This window comes from Bicyclus anynana, chromosome 13 (genome assembly GCF_947172395.1).
Source record: "Bicyclus anynana chromosome 13, ilBicAnyn1.1, whole genome shotgun sequence".
Taxonomy (NCBI): Eukaryota; Metazoa; Arthropoda; class Insecta; order Lepidoptera; family Nymphalidae; genus Bicyclus; species Bicyclus anynana.
In genome coordinates, this window is record NC_069095.1 from 16,005,922 (window position 1) to 16,023,038 (window position 17,117).

Here is a 17,117-nt window from a genome sequence, read left to right on the forward strand (position 1 = left end):
CTTACTTATATTGTATTATTTGTAATTCCAAAATGTGGTAGTCTCAAGTATAGTAGAAAAAAGTGTTTTGTAGAATGTATTTTTGATGTTAGGATAGCGATCGACCTTAGAAATTAAATTAACTCCTCGGTTGAGGTCAACCTCAAGGAATTGAAACACCCATAACGGTGAAGGCTCAAACATCTACATTAGCGTCAAAAGCCAATTGAATTTTGTGAACCGGAAATCGTAACAAAGTGGCACGAAACACCATCGTTACTACAATAGTCAAATTAATCAGTCGATATCGAGCGAGTGAAACATCAAACAGTGCCGCCGTTAACAAATTGTTTGAATACGCGCTGTCAATTTAACGCAATTATTTTATTTGAACCACAATAATTGAGACGTAAATTACAATTCCCACACCAACCGCTAGATAAATAGAGCGGGACGTGTGTATATAACAACAATAAATAGGAAAGAGATAAGTTCATTTCTCAGTTTCCGCTTAAATCAACACCTCGAGTACTCAAAACTGATATAACGTAACTGAATATTCATGCACATGCAATTTTTTACTCTATTTGGAAATACATAAGGTACAGTTTTCTTTGCTAGGTAATGGTCTTCGGAGAAATCAAGCACAGATTTGAAATCCCAGTAATAAACACGGCGCATGCGTAGATCCAAAGATACTGTTCTGTCGGCGCCAAAGGTTTAATTTAAAGAAATATCTCTACACGTGCTTATAAGACATAATTAATTACATTAAGTAAATACCATGCTTAACTTTTAAAATAGAAAATTCTTATTGATTTGCGTTACTGAAATATTTTTCAGTTGAAAACGAATTCCTTAAATTCAACAAATAAATATGAGGAGGCGGATTGTCTGTACATTTAAGTAAATTGCCATAATTCTTGTGAAACAATACAAAAAATTAAAGTTCAAACAAAAAGTTATGCTAGTCTTAGAAAATGACGAACATACAAATACCTTACAGCCAAATTCCGACCTCAATGTAGAAGTAATTAAGTAAAATGTAAGTTGATACCGACAATTCCTACCTAGAAACAGCTCATACGCTTGTTAGTGTGTGAACCGCTTAACATTTCAAAATCTCGATTTATTATTTCAAACTGGACAGCCATAGATAAAGATGCAGATAATTTTGAGTCGTTTTGTGCCATAGCATATGCACAGACTAGCCGTAAGATAGAAATAACAGATGTCTATATGGCTTTAGACGTGAATACGTCTCAAAAAATGTTCCCATAGTTTGAGAATTGTCTCCCAATTAAAAAAAAACTAATATTAACAAAATAGATACGTTTTGGTGTACAACAATCCATCATCTCTATTAAAAATGTAACTACACCACTTCATGGCTTTAAGAACAAAGAATTTGTTACACGACGCACGTTTGGGGGAGGAAACGCCACCATATTTTATTTAATCTACATCCATTTTTTCTCTAGAAATTGTTGAATTACTAGATCTGACTACTAGATTAAATTGTTATGTAATAAAAATAAAAAATGTGCTATTTTTGATTATTACAAGTAACTTTCAGGGTTACAATATACTAAGATCATCTGATACCAGCTCTTACAAGTACCTTTAAATCCTTAGATATTAACTAAGATTATATCGCATGAGATTGCAATTTTTAAATATAAAAAAGAAACTTTAGGAAAAATTAAATTAAGAAAACTACTTCTACCCTTCTCTATGGTCTCCGACTTCTATAATCTATGTTATACACAATACCGCTGTCAGCAATAGAAATCGACGGTGATAGATGAATCAGCGCTTACAAAAGATTAAGCAAATAAATCTATCGAAAACTTGCGATTGTAAATATCGATGGTATTTAAATACTGTACAATACGAGTCTATAAAACTGCCATTCTCACCAGGTTGGCGCGATTCCATCTAATCTTCGCCAGGTACGATTGCAGTTATATAGCAATAGCTAGTCGGTTTGTGTGTTTGTTCCGCTTTATGTCTTACCTATTCAAGATCTCTAGTATAGTTCAGGCTTAGTAGCTCTGGCCGTGGCGAATGGGGATGATGACTAGGTTTGAATATATTGATTTTTATGATACATTCGGGTAAATAGGGTCAATGTTAACTAATTTATACATAAAAAGCAAAGATTGTCTGGATATTTGCAAAATAAATGAGATTATAAAATTTCAAAATCTATTAAAAATATTTTATCGTAATTAGATGAAAATTCATACAGTTTTAGCTTCCTAACATTAAATGTGACATTTTTTAATATTTGAACTATAAACATAAACGCACAAACAACAAAGATAATAGTAATTTTGTTTGAACGCACATACAAATCTAACGATCATTACATTGCCTACGACGTTATTAGTTCGTGTCATTTTCTATGGGGCGTTTTTCAGGGATCCGCGGCAGCGCCGCAAATCTGACCCTTTAAATCCCTGTAGCTCCGAAAGTAATGATCGCAGATACCCTGTTCCTTTTACAAATTAGTATACTCTTAATTTATATACAATTTAAAAAACTGTCATCATCCCTATTACCGGCAACGACCTATCGCAAAGTGTTTTAACATTAAAAACTTAGAGAAACCAGTAGATAAAATGAAATCTGTTCAAGACGTTATGACGTCACTATATCACGTTATGCTATGGTTATGTTATTTCAAAATAACTTTTAAACGGTATTTGCTAAGTAATAGTTATAGTAATTTGTAAGTGATGTTATAGTAATCGCAATTTTTTTAGGGATTTTCCGTTTTTATAGAAATTAATAACCTATTTCATTTTTTGACACAAAAAAATCGCACCTTATTCGGTGCATTCATTATAAAACTACGCTTCCACAAACAGGTACACGGATACACAGATATACACGTCTGTGTTATTAATGTCAACACCTCTCTTTTTTACATCGGAGGGTTATAAAAGACATCTATGTATCCATAAGTCCACCTGACTACTTAATATTTTTTATAAGTTGTCAGGTGGTCACTGACATAGCTCAGCGAGTCGCGAAGCTGAAGTGGCAATGGGCGGGCCACATAGTTCGAAGAGCCGATGGACGTTGGGGTCCCAAGGTGCTGGAATGGCAACCCCCCACTAGGTGGACCGAGGATATCAAGCGGGTTGCAGGGAGCCGCTGGATGCTGGCGGCTCGAGATCTTTGTGCTTGGAGGTCCATGCAAGAGGCCTATGTCCAGCAGTGGACGTCTATCGGCTGATAAGGTAAGGTAAGTCAGGTGGACTTACGTATTAACGACCTGTTTTTAAAAACATACATTGTTTCCATCAGGTACTACACAAAATAGTTACAGTTACAGAAATATTCTTATTCGTGGTAATATTTCAGAACGGACCAATGGATGTTCTCGCCTACAGTTTGTCCTGTCAATAAAAACAGCAAAGTTGCAAAAAGTGTCAGAAAAACGTAACGCGAAGAAGCTCTGACGCCATTTTTTAGATGTCCATCACTTTTTGCACGTCCCTTTCGTCGTAACAAACGTCAATGTGTTAAAAAGTGACGATCTACGGTGACACACACCTGTCAAACCGTTAATCGTCGCGTGCTGACCGCATGTTACGAAAATCGCTTTTCCTCTTAAAAATACACGCGCAAATTCTATCCGCCATCTTTGAATCAAATATGTGTTCCAAAATCAAATCGCCCGCGAAAGTGGCGTTCCTATAACTGCATCCGATGAACGTTTATTGCGATATTTAGTTACATGTGACCACCCTATTTGGCAACTTGTCTGTAGTGTATATTTGTCTCGTTTGGATCGGTTGAGAATGTCGCCTGTCTCTGTCTAGTGACGTCACACAACGGTAGTTCGGAATGGTGGTTCAATGTAATATTTTATTCATGTTTTGTCACTCAGGAAGGAAGCTTTTATAGTGGACAGATAATAAAATCATTTAAATTTGGACGTGTCGGGTAATTTAATGAAGCCAATATGGCTTGGTAGTTAGAAAGTTTGATTTATTGTTTGAATTTGAAGGTGGTACCTCTCTATCAACAAAATGGAGAAGTCCATTAGGCAAAAGAAATGATGGAAGAGCAACGAGACGGTGGACTGATGACGTTGGTACTCATGAATCGGGAAGCGAATGAATGAATTTTGGCAAAAATAGGGAGTTTTTACCTGGGTTCGATTACTGATCATTATCAGCCTACAAGCGGACGCCCGCAACTTCGTCCCAGTAAAAATTTAGTTTTTCACGAACCCCGCGGGATTTATGGATATTTCCTGGATAAAAAGTATTTCCATTTCAAATTTCAGCCAAATCGCTTCAGTAGAGCAGCGCAAATGAGAAACAAATATACACACAAACATTCGCCTTTATAATATTAGTGTGATTTTAAAAGGGCTAGGCCATCCTCCATAAAGCAGTACCTAGTTATAGTAATGTTCCATTTCCGTATAAGTGTCTACCATGGCCTTGTTACCTGACCATACTCTATGCCCTCTTTTAAAAACTTCACCTCGAAGCACCCCATAACAAACGTTAACTTTCAAAAACTTCCCATTCTCTGTAAATGGATGCAAATCTTTCAAAATGGGTGAGCTTTTTACTCCTCCACACAACCTCATATGGGGTAGATATTTGAAAAATTTATTAAAAAGGCAATAATAATGTCCCTTGGCATACCCCAACAACAAACTTACAAAGTTAATTAGAAATATGTACCCGTAAACCCAAAACGGCGAAGAGCCGACTCTAATATGGGTTTAAGCGATTTCGTATGCAGAAAAAGTACGGAATAATGTGCCACTAGGTAGTTAATTAATTCCTGATTTGGACTTATGTATAATAAATAATGTGTTAATAGGGCATTAATTGTCACGATTATAGTGTTGTGTGGATAATAGTTATGTCGTAGTGGGTGCTTTCGTTATGCTTATCATTCTTTTGACGACCTCCTTGGCGCAGTGGTATGCGCTGTGGATTTATAAAACGGAGGTTCGATCCCCGGCTGGGCTGATGAGGTTTCCATAATTGGTCCAAATCTAGCCGGTGAGAGGCTTAGGCTGTGTCTAGTTAAAACCCTACTAAGTTAATAAGAAAACCTCAATCGGCCCAGCCGGGGATCGAACCCTCCTGGGTTCGACGGAGACGAAGGTCTTCCTCCGTCTCTTTTAATATCACTATCAGATGAAGAGCCGTGATAGCCAAGTGGATATGACCTCTGCCTCCGATTCCGGTCCGGGGCATGCACCTTCAACTTTTTAGTTGTGTGCATTTTTAGAAATTAAATATCACGTGTCTCAAACGGTGAAGGAAAAACATCGTGAAAAAACCTACATACCAGAAAATTTTGTTAGTTCTCTGCGTGTGTGAAGTCTGCCAATCCGCAGTGGGCCAGTAGTGGACTATTGGCCTAACCCCTCTCATTCTAGAGCCGAATATGGCTTGATAATGATGATTATCACATGTTGATGATAATGACCCAGACCGACAGCTTAACTTGCTCTCCGAGGCATGGGGGCACACCATTAACTTTTCCACAGAAAATATTTACTGAAAATATCTAAATAGGTACTCATTATTTCAAATTTGACTCGAACCCAGAACCTCGTAATCCTTTAGTTAACCACTGGACCAACGGGGCAATTTTATGGTAGACACAACAAATATACTTTTAGATATCTCATTACACTAACAGGCCGGTTTTTTTCTAACCATCACCAGCGCACCTTAGGCAATGTATCATTCGTTTTTTTTTTATTTAATCGATCGCTATGCAAGCTGCGCGTTATGGATGAATAAATTTGTTTGCGAGGTATGTCGGTTATATACAAACAAATTTTAATAATTGCATGTCATTTAAAGCGTAATATAGTATGTTGTGAAACCATAAAGATGATACTGGTGACAATGACAAATACATGAAAAGATGCTTAGAGGCCAATGGATTAGCTTCTACCTACACACAGGAAGGGTTTAAATTATTTATTATTTCACAAAGAATTTACTAATTCACTAATGTAAAACTTACATGCTAACATTTCAGTTTGAACGTATAATAATAACAAAAATAATAAGAAGTAAAAATAAAAGAATTTGTAAGGATTTTAACAATAACTGTACATTATAATACTGTATGATTTTTCTAAAGAACAACTTTTGAGTTTCTTGCCGGTTTTTCTCAGCAGAAACTGCCTTCCGAACCCATGGTAGTCTTTACAAATAGTCAACTGACGTTTCAAAAGTGCTGGTAAAGTAAGCCCACTTGAAATAAATGAATTTTGATTTTTGAAGTGATAACTTCTTATGGGAGGGGTAACCGCTTTGTAACGTAACGCGTTACCGCGCCACTCTGTCTGGCTTCCTTTTCTCTCACGCATACGGCAGCAGGTTTCGCCGCTGGCGACGTGCCGCCAGTGTATAAGAGCCCTAATATTATTTACGCTAAGAGCAAACTGTGCTTTTGCCTCCTAATACAAGTGATATGACATAGACAATAGATAAACATTATATAACATACATATACAGAGCACAATGATTTAAAGGGCGGGAGAATATTAACCAACTAGCTGATGCCACGCGGTTTCACCCATGTGGTTTCCGTTCCCGTAGGAATACGGGGATAATATATAGCCTATAGCCTTCCTCAATGAATGAGCTATCTAACACTGAAAGAATTTTTCAAATCGGAACAGTAGTTCCTGAGATTAGCGTGTTCAAGCAAACAAACGAACAAACCCCAGTTTTATAGTATTAGTACAGATTTTAACATGACCTATATTCCTCCACTTCTTCCCTAACTAAGCAAAAACTAAGCTAGTAATGTGTATCACAATAGCTATATATCACAGTTGACGGGAATCAAACCTGGCACCGTTTGAGATTAACCATAGATTGAGGTATGCAACCTCGGCCCTCTTGCATTGAAGTCAACTAACCGCGGAGCTATCGAGCCTCCTGAGTTAAAACTTCAATATTTCGCAAGTGTAAAGGTGTCGACACACCGGCGCGGCGCGGTTATTGATGCCGCGGCGACGGTCGGCTTCACTGTGAATTATTTATGCAATTAGCCACGACAGCCTGTATGGTACTTTTTACTGCGGTAGGGTCGCCACGCAACTCTGTGAAACAGGACAGTTCCGATAAAGGAGTCCATAACGAATTTCGATACATTAAAAATTCCGATAAGCTAAAAAATAGGAAATAAAAAATAAAATTAAAAAATAGGAATCACTTGAATGGCGAGCGATTTTTCACATTAAAAAATTCAGATGGTATTTTTATGGTTTCGTATTTTTAGACCGGTATTTGTCAGTCTATTGATATATTTATCTTTGAACTTTTTTTTTTATTTAATTGCCTGTGCTCTAATAATAGACAATCTGAGCTTCTGCTATATAAATAAACTATTACACAAGGAATAGGTAGGTACCTAAATAATATATTTAGCTATTCTTCGTAAAAAATCACGTGCGTAGAGGATTTTCTGATTTTCGCGGAAAATAGAAAAATAAATGAATTATATCCTTTTTGGAAATGGCTACCCCGCACTAGAAAACGCAGTGTTAATCGACCCCCCACTAGGTGGAGTGATAACATCAAGCGATTAGCAGGAATTCGTTGGATGCATGCGATTTCCAAAAGGTCTATATCCTCCCGTGGACGTCCGTCTGACATGATAATGATGATTCCCTTTTTATAATTAGCATTCACAAAGTAAAGCTAAATTAAAGGAGGACAGTGGCTCCTTCTACAAGGAACATGTCCCACAAAACCCGCTTATATGGTAACCACAAAGCCTAACAAACGGTTGCGTAGCCCACAAAAACTATACACGTGTCTTCGTCTCGTATCGAGTGTTTGTCGGTGAGTCCAATAGTAGTGCTTTGTAGGGACAAACTGTAACGTGTAACGGGTTAGCTGCCACAATGGTCAATCCATCGATAAGCATGGCCATTAGATAATGACCGGGCGAATGGTCGTAACCTGTGCGAAGACACCCTTATGAAGTTGACGTCCAATTAGAAGATGTAGACAGAGATTCAAACACGAATTACTTTATTTGAAACAGGTCTGTGGATTTTAGAACAGCGATTTGGACTGATGTTAGAAGTACTGAAAATGAAGTCGACATGGGAACTTCAGCTTATTAATATTAGTAGAGATTTGGGTCGTCAAAGAGATTCATCATGGTCAATCATCATTATCAACCCAAAAAATTCGGCTCACTGCTGAACTTGAGTCCTTAGTTTAGTTTATTTAGCTAAATTAGGTTAGGCCAAATAGTCCACTACGCTGCATACTACTTGGCAGACTTCACACACGCAGAGAATTAAGAAAATTCTCAGGTATACAGGTCTCCTCACGATGTTTTTCCTTCACCGTTTAAGACACGTGATATTTATTTTATTACAATCAAAGAGATAAATAAAACAAACTACACACTAAGCGACATTTGGCTCACCAACTCTGAACTGCAGGGTTATTCTGTAACAATCTATACTAATATTATAAAGCTGAAGAATTTGTTTGTTTGTTTGATTGAACGCGCTAATCTCAGGAACTACTGGTCTGATTTCAAAAATTCTTTCAGTGTTAGATAGCCCATTTATCGAGGAAGGCTATAGGCTATATAGTATCCTCGTATTCCTACGGGAACGGGAACCACGCGAATGAAACCGCGCGGCGTCAGTTAGTGATTGTATAACTCGCAAGTGCGAGTTTCGTATTCACCTATATTTCTCTCTGTCTGACGATACTATAGAAAGAGAAAGATAGAGGTGAATTCGAAACTCACGCTTGCGAGTTATACAAAATATAGTTGCAGAGTAGCCCTCCTGTACTCAATCACGATCGGATCAGTGCTCGGTCCTGTTCACAATAAACAACATCAACATCGTCGTAAATTGTTCAAATGAGCTCGCCGACCGACTCGACGACTAAATGGTGATAAAGCCACGCCACCGGCTACGTTTACCTAATACTATAATTCATTTAACTGCCTCTTTAGATCAGTGGCTAGCCTATGTATCTTCAAATCACGAGGTCGTTGGTTCGAGTCCTGGGTGTCTCGGAGAGTATGTTAAGCCACTTTGGTTCCGGTCAATAAAATGTGGTAGTGATGACTTACGGATTTTTATTTATTTTTTATTCTTTTTTAAGTTAACTAACAATCTCACCTGATGGTAAGTGATGATGCAATCTAAGATGGAAGCGGGCTAACTTGTTAGGAGAAGGTAAAAATCCACACCCCTTAGTCGCTGACTGTAGCCCTCATAAGAAGACTCAAAAGCACTCGGCGGGCGATGGAGTCAGCTATTCTTGGCGTTTTTCTCCGAGATCGAAGCCGAAATGAGAAGATCCGCAGAAGAACCAAAGTCACTGGACATAGCTCAGCGAGTCGCGAAAGCTATGGGCAGGGCACATAGTTCGACGAGCCGATGGACGTTGGGGTCTCAAGCTGCTGGAATGGCGATGCCGCACCGAAAAGCGCAGTGTTGGTCGACCCCCCCACTAAGTGGAGTAAGGACATCAAGCGGATGCAGGGAACCGCTGGATGCTGGCGGCTCGAGACCGTTTTGTTTGAAAGTTCATGCAAGAGGCCTATGTCCATCTGTGAGCATCCATCGCCTGTTAATGATGATGATGATGATAAGTGATCCTTACAGAGTCTTACATCGTCTACCCGTATTGGAAACGGTGGGTCTGAGCTACATGTTCGACTACAAAGGGGCAGGTCTGGCCTTTGTAATGGGGCCGTAAACTACTAATAATATAACTACTGGTATAATTCTTTTCATTCATAATCAGAATCGTTTATTTTAACTAGACTCATGCCCAAAGCCTGTATTTTATTATTATTATTTACCAAATTTTGTTCATTATTTTTTCTTGGTCTTGGAAAAAGTATTGTATGCCACTGCACGTAATTATAGATTGTAGCACTCGTGCTACACTGGCTACCATGACAATGGCATATATAACTTTTATGAATACTTAATACTATAATCGCCCTAAAAAAGTCAAACATTAGATTCCGATTGCCGATTTGCAAGTTTCTGTTGGGCCACTAATAAGTACGTTAATGATTTTATATATTTTTTGCACTTACCTTGCATTTACTGTTGCAGCCAGCACTCTCTTCCGATTCCTGTTTAGAGAAACACAAACACTCGGTTAAAATATTAGTAGTCATAACAAATTACAGCCCGCATTCAAAATTAACTCCTATTTTTAATGGGATAAGTGTTATTCTTGCGATCCATCCATCACATTATATTAGTTCAAGGCATTTATATAATTACGGCGATTACAAATACGTGTTATATGTATAAATTAAATAATTATTCTGGAATATTATTAAAGAATATTAAATTCTGTGTTGATAGGAATTTATTATAATTGTTAATCAATTAATGTTAAATATAGGTTAATTTATTACGGTAGAGTTACTTCAGCATTATTGTAGGGTATTTACATAAAATAAATATAAACGAGTAAACCGTTCATACATTACAAAATTTTGATTTAGGGTAATGCCTATCTACATTACCTCACAATTAGAGTTGTTTCACAGTCCAATGTCCATAGTTCCTTACCGTATTTACCTATAGTACAGTATATATTATACTATACGAGTAGAACACTATAGTAGTAAGTAATATAGTATGGGGCATGAGCTAACAAACTTTTACCTTGAGAATTGGAAACCTCCCTTTGTTTAATTCGGTTAAAACTGTGGGACTTCTGGCAATCAGGCACTCATTCTAGTAGATTTCTCACGCAATATTTTAAAATGCGCCCGAATGTTTGTATCACACACGTTCTAACTCATTTTACTGCAGTACAAATTGTCAGTGGCAGCTAAGGTTTCCAGCTTTTTTGGATATTTAATATTAAAAACGATAAAATATATTTTGTCAAAAAATTACAATAACTTTTTAATAATGATGAATGATAAATGGATGGTTTCTATGCATTAATGTAGTAAAGCGGCCTGTGCTTGGAAACAATAATGTGGTCTAATATGAGACGCTCTTGGCTTGAAAACTTCTATGCACTCTTGCCTTAAATATCCAAATTGTTGGCATGAAACACAGACGCTGGAAGGGCAGCCCACACTTCTGCAGTTCAGATTCAAAACGTTGAAGTAAAACGCTTGGTCACTTGGATGTTAACACGCAGGGTTGCCACCGTGTTGGGTGTAGGTCACCTTATTAACCACGCAGGGTTGCCACCGTTTACGCCGTCTTCATGGTCTGAAGTACCGAGAATCGTGGAGTTTCTGCGCACACTTTTTAAATCCGGTGGACACCAAAGACGGCATTAATAATATTGTATAGTCATTACCCACTATGCTACTTGGCAGTCTTATATATAGAGCATTTTCAGGACTTTTCTGACCACAGGGACTTTCTCGAGCCACTTACCAAATAACAGGGCTCTGTCCAACATTTGGAGGAGCACTGCTTATCAGCCCGCGTGTGCGCAACCGGTCCGAGCGACCCACTTGCAGTAATTGCGGACCTTGGTAGTCGGCCGCCTTCATTAACTGCGCTTTTTAAACACCCTGCACACTTGCGATCGTTTTGTCGTAATAGGTAATCATAGTGGCGGGCATAGGGTTGATCAAGGTAAGCACTAGGGTAAACAGCACCAGAAATTTATTTAATCGATGAGCTTTACTATACAATTTTGATGCTAAAGGTTCCTATTTATCGAAATATTAACTAATACCTAACAATAGCTCAAGCAGATTTTTTCAAGAAGTAACTAATCATAGATTTCCAAGTTGAAAATATATTACATCTATACTACAGCCATACCCGATGTGTGTGTTTGTTTACCAACAAACATATTAAAATGGAGGCTATAAATCGCTAGTCATTTCACACCTAATAATAAATATTATTAACTTGTTCTGAAATTAAAAAATTAATGGAAATAAATTTGATTAATATGCTTAGAACAATTAGATGTAGTTAATATATTTCGAATAACATTTTATAAACAAACAATACATAATTTAAAATAAATAAGTTATGAAACGATATGCGTTTTCTACCTTCATTTCTGATATGTTTGTTGGTAAACAGTATGTACAGATCGAGTAGGGCTGTATTATAGACTAGATTTTTTAAAGATGTAAGAAATTTATACCAGTAGTTACTAACACCCAAATAAAAAACGTCTATTACATTATTTTGTTAATACAAATTAACTGTTTTTATGAACAACTTTTCGTCGCACGACAGTATCTCGTGTGCAAATAACGCTAATATTTGACGCAGGGCACGGTTTGATCATACAATGTGATCTTTACTGCCTTTGTAATAAGGTTTAATTTGGTATTATTTAACTATAATTTGAGTGAGCTACTTCGCACACCTTACTTTAATACACGCATCAGGATCTCGGGATTAAAAGATTTTTAATATAACTACGAAAGTACCTACTTAAAGCGCGATTTACACGTATAAAGTGTTGAGTAGCTTGTTGTCTGTCTGCTTGTTGTTGTCACGTAAAGCTTTGTATGGATACTTTATTCATCATCATCATCATCATCATCATCATCATCATCATCATCATCATCGTCGTCGTCGTCGTCGTCGTCGTCGTCGTCGTCGTCGTCATCATCATCATCATCATCACCATCATCATCATCATTAACGTTAATGATGATGGCATGCATGAGGCCTATGTCCAGACTTCCAAACAAAACGGTCGCGAGCCTCCAGCATCCATCGGCTCTCTGCAACCCGCTTGATGTCCTCAGTCCACCTAGTGGGAGGTCGACCAACACTGCACTTTCCGGTGCGAGGTTGCCATTCCAGCAGCTTAGGACCTCAACGTCCATCGACTCTTTGAACTGTGTGCCCTGCCCATTGCTACTTCAGCTTAACGACTCGCTGAGCTATATCAGTGACTTTGGTTTTTCTGGGGATCTCCTCATTTCTGATTCGATCTCGCAGATAAACTCCATCGCCCGCTGGACCACCATATGAGGGTCACAGTTAGTGATCAAGTCTTTAATCCATAAGGATCAGATACTTTATTATGTTCTTTTATTCAATGTTAACCCTCGACTGCGAACTAATTTCATATTAAGTGACGATGCAGTCTAAGACGGAAGCGGGCTTATTTGGAAGAGGCACAAGTTTATTCTACCGATGCCTTTGACGATTTCTACGCGGCATCGTACCGGAACGTTAAATCGCTTGGCCGTAGGTCTTTATCGGTAGGATGGTAACTAGACACGGCCGACGCCTACTACTACAATTTTCTTAAAAGAAAAGCCCTCTAAAGCCTCATACGGGTTTCAACCTCTGGATCTTTCTTCTGGAACCCACGGTCGCGCGTTTTCTTTAATCTATACTAGCGGACGCCTGTGACTTCATCCGCGTGGAATTCAGTTTTTCACAAATCCCACGAGAACCATGGATTTTTTCGGAATGAAAAGTAGCCTTTGTGTTAAACCGGAGTAAAATGTATTTCCATTCTTCAGCCAAATCGTTTAAGTGGCCGCAGCGCTAAGGAGGAATAAACATACACACACTAACACACAAACTTTCGCCTTATATTAGTGTGATAACCTACATACCAAAGAAAGAGCTACAATTTTACAATCGATCCCTAGACCTAATTATCCAAAGCTACCCATGTTACCACTGGACCATTGCTGCAGCCAAAATCCCCAGCGGCTCAGTCTCACTATTTAGCAACAAGTTTCCGAATGTCTCCGAATGCTCACAACAATAACTCGGAATTGTTACAAATGATACAATTTATCCCAATTCCCGACACAATGGCCGCGGCCCACGTGGGCGAGACGTGAGCGCGCTCAAAAAACTGTCAAAATTGGACGATATTATGTTGTAGAGAACCAACAAGTCTAATTTTCTCATACAATAATAATCAGTATAGAAATAAAATCGAAGTGTATGTGTGTCTCAAAAACTTATGGACTATTAACATGCGATTATTCTGACAAAATTAACTCAATTTTAAGAAGGAGTTTTATTTATAGCCTTTGTAAGATTTAAATCTTAAACAAAAAAATGATCTTGAAAAAATTTTGCTTTTTCCCACAAAAACCTGACAAATTAATGCAGCTACACTACACATTGCGAAATATACACACATAATTAAAAAAAATATATCTAATCTATGTTTTCTTCGTAAAGACAAATATGTATGTACTCGTATCTACAAGTACGTTATCACACCACACACATGCAAAACTAACCTGTCAACCATTTTGATGCAATACTGACCTGCAATGAAAAGTAAATCTGTTAATTTTTTTTTTTTTATTAAAAAATGTATATTTGCAGTTACTTTACAAGTAACCTTTTAAAGTCTTATTTTACTAATTTTTGTTTATAGTGATAACATCAATTAAGAGCCAAATTTTATAGTAAAAAACTCGGGTGTACAATTATTTAATACTTAAGTACTTAAAATTAATGTATCCTTAAAAACAATAACATTTAAAAATACAAGAATATACTACTATTTTGCATCCAGATTAAAAAATCCGGATAAGTGCTAGTCGGACTTGCTCACTGAGGGTTCAATACAAATCATTCTTCGTCATAAATCAATTTGATTTTTTTACAGCTCTCAAGGATCTGTAGACGTAACGTGAATTTTATTTCAACTCAATTCGTTTACGCCTTTTCGATGTAAAGATTCTTGACAGACAGACTGAAGGAGTGATCATTTAAAGGTTCCGTTTTATTATTTTGAAGGTACAGAACCCTAAAAACGTGCTCACGTACGTGCAAGAACGACAAAGTGGACGAAGGAGTAATTTATACATTATTTTTCTAAGCGCATAATTATGCAATTTTACCTACCTCGTTAAATGTAAACTTGTTTTACTGAGTCTACTTGTGCACTTGAAAGTAAATAGAAGACTAATTATATCATGATAAGACTTGGTTTAATGGGTCACTACCTACAGAACCAGGTATCTAAATATATAAAACTGACTGACTGACAAGTGATATATCAACGCACAGCGCAAACCACTGGACAAATCGGGCTGAAATTTGTCATGCAGCAAGCTGTTATGACGTAGGCATCCGCTAAAAAAGGGTTTTGATCAATTCTACCCTCAAGGGGATAAAATAGGGGATGAAAGTTTGTTTGAAACTTTGTCAATTTTGCGGCGATTTGCCTGAAATTTGGAATGAAAGTAGATTTTACTCTAGATTAATACATATGCTACTTTTCATCCCGGAAAATCCATGGTTCCCGTGGGATTAGTGAAAAACTTAATTCCATGCGGACGGAGTCGCGGGCGCCCGCTAGTCTCTCACTATAAGACTATAGAAGAGCATATTTAGAGAATACAGTCAAGATGCTGCTCCGTTGCAGATTGGTGATAATGCAAAACATGCAACTTTTTTAAGGTTTTGCAACATTTACTGTTTAGAAAAGACTTTGTAAGGTTGGACATTATGCCTTAAAACACGAGATTATCTAGTTAATCTATAGTTAAGGACTGGGATACTACAATGTCATAAAAATTTTAATAAAAAAATTCAACCGACTTCCAACTCTAAAATTAACCTAAACTAAAAAGCAAAAAATAACATCTTACCTATGTGCTACCTTCTGATCAGTTTGAAGGCGGTGCCAAGCCAGTGATGTTTTAATTCAAACCGTTGAAATTACAAAATTTCTGTGGTTCTTCCAGAAACATAACACTGGATTGGCACCGCCTTCAAACTGATCAGAAGTACTTATAAATATTTGACCATGTAATATTACAGAGTGAATCATTAATATCTATTGCATATTTGAATGATCCACAACAGGTTCAGGCCTAACTCCTTATAGACGAGGAGTTTTACAGTCTTGACTCTCACGCTGCTGCAATGAGGGTTGGTGGGCCAAAATATATCAGACTAGCGGACGCCCGCGACTTCGTCCGCGTGAAACTCGATGTAAACTTTCAAGTACCCCTATCCTACTCCTACCCTACCCCTACCCTACCCCTAGCCTACCCATAGCCTACCCCTACCCCTACTCTACTCCTACCTACCCCTACTACTACTATTCTGGTTGATTTTTTACACCTTGTGTCCGAAAAACCCAAATATCTTACGGAACCCTAATTTTTTCAAAATAAAATGTAGCCTATGTTACTTGTGGATAATGTATGGTGAAAGAATTTTTAAAATCGGTCCAGTAGTTTTTGAGCCTATTCATTACAATCAAACAAACATACAAACATACAAACAATGTTTTCCTCTTTATAATATTAGTATAGATGTAAGTAATAATCATCGGGAGTGGTGGTTTACCATGCTTTCCGAAGTACAGGGTAGATATACAACGTAGATACGTTGGAATGGTTCTTAATAAGAGACCCAAGAAAAAAAAATGTAAGAAACCTAATTTTATGTTTGAAAAATCACATGCAACAGATATTTATAATTAATTTTATAAATGCAAAAGTTTGAATTTTGTATATTATTTTATAATAATTTAGTAGATGTTTTTAATTTAATCTCTCACGAGGTTATACATGAAATTCGGTACAAATATAGATAATAATCCGGGATAACACATACACTACTTTTACCCCGATTTGCTCACTGATACGGAATCAGATGATACTAAAGGGCACCAAGTGTAATATAAATAAAAGCAAAAGTGTGTTTTTCTATTTGTTTGTGACATTCCATTACGCGGACGTCGTAGAGTGCGACTGCTAATTTGTTTTAAAAAAGAAGGAAGATTACAAGTGGTGAATAATACATGCGATAAACCACTGGTTCCCAACCTTTTTGACCAGTGCCCACTTTGACATCATTAATTATTTTATCGGTAAGTACCACTAGGTTAAAGTATAAACTGTATCAATCCAACGATTTATTGAAATTTTAAAGCGAGGTTTTTTTTTATTATGAGCTATTCAAAATCATAAAATATAGAAACGTTTACCATCGCTTCATTTATATCTATATATAAGATAAGAAAATTGAGGACTAAGATAAACATAACGTGATTTTTCTAATTTTGTACGCCGATTAATAGGTACGTATTCTTGACATCATGTCTTATGCAAATATAGTACGTAAGTAACAAAGTATTGTAAAGTTCGTACTATTCTTTGCTAACTTATGTATGGTATGT

The 17,117-nt window shown here is 37.1% G+C and overlaps 1 protein-coding gene across 2 annotated transcripts in view; it reads right to left on the reverse strand.

Moving 5' to 3' along the window:
• Window positions 1–17,117, reverse strand: part of LOC112050897 (serum response factor homolog) — a 306,772-nt gene that overhangs the window by 179,514 nt on the left and 110,141 nt on the right. Inside the window, exon 3 of one of the 2 annotated variants that reach the window (XM_052885040.1) lies at window positions 10,081–10,119. The exons of the other annotated variant lie outside the window; for it this stretch is intronic. Coding sequence (XP_052741000.1) covers window positions 10,081–10,119 — 39 coding nt within the window. The remainder of the gene's footprint in view (window positions 1–10,080; window positions 10,120–17,117) is intronic. 2 annotated transcript variants of the gene reach the window in all.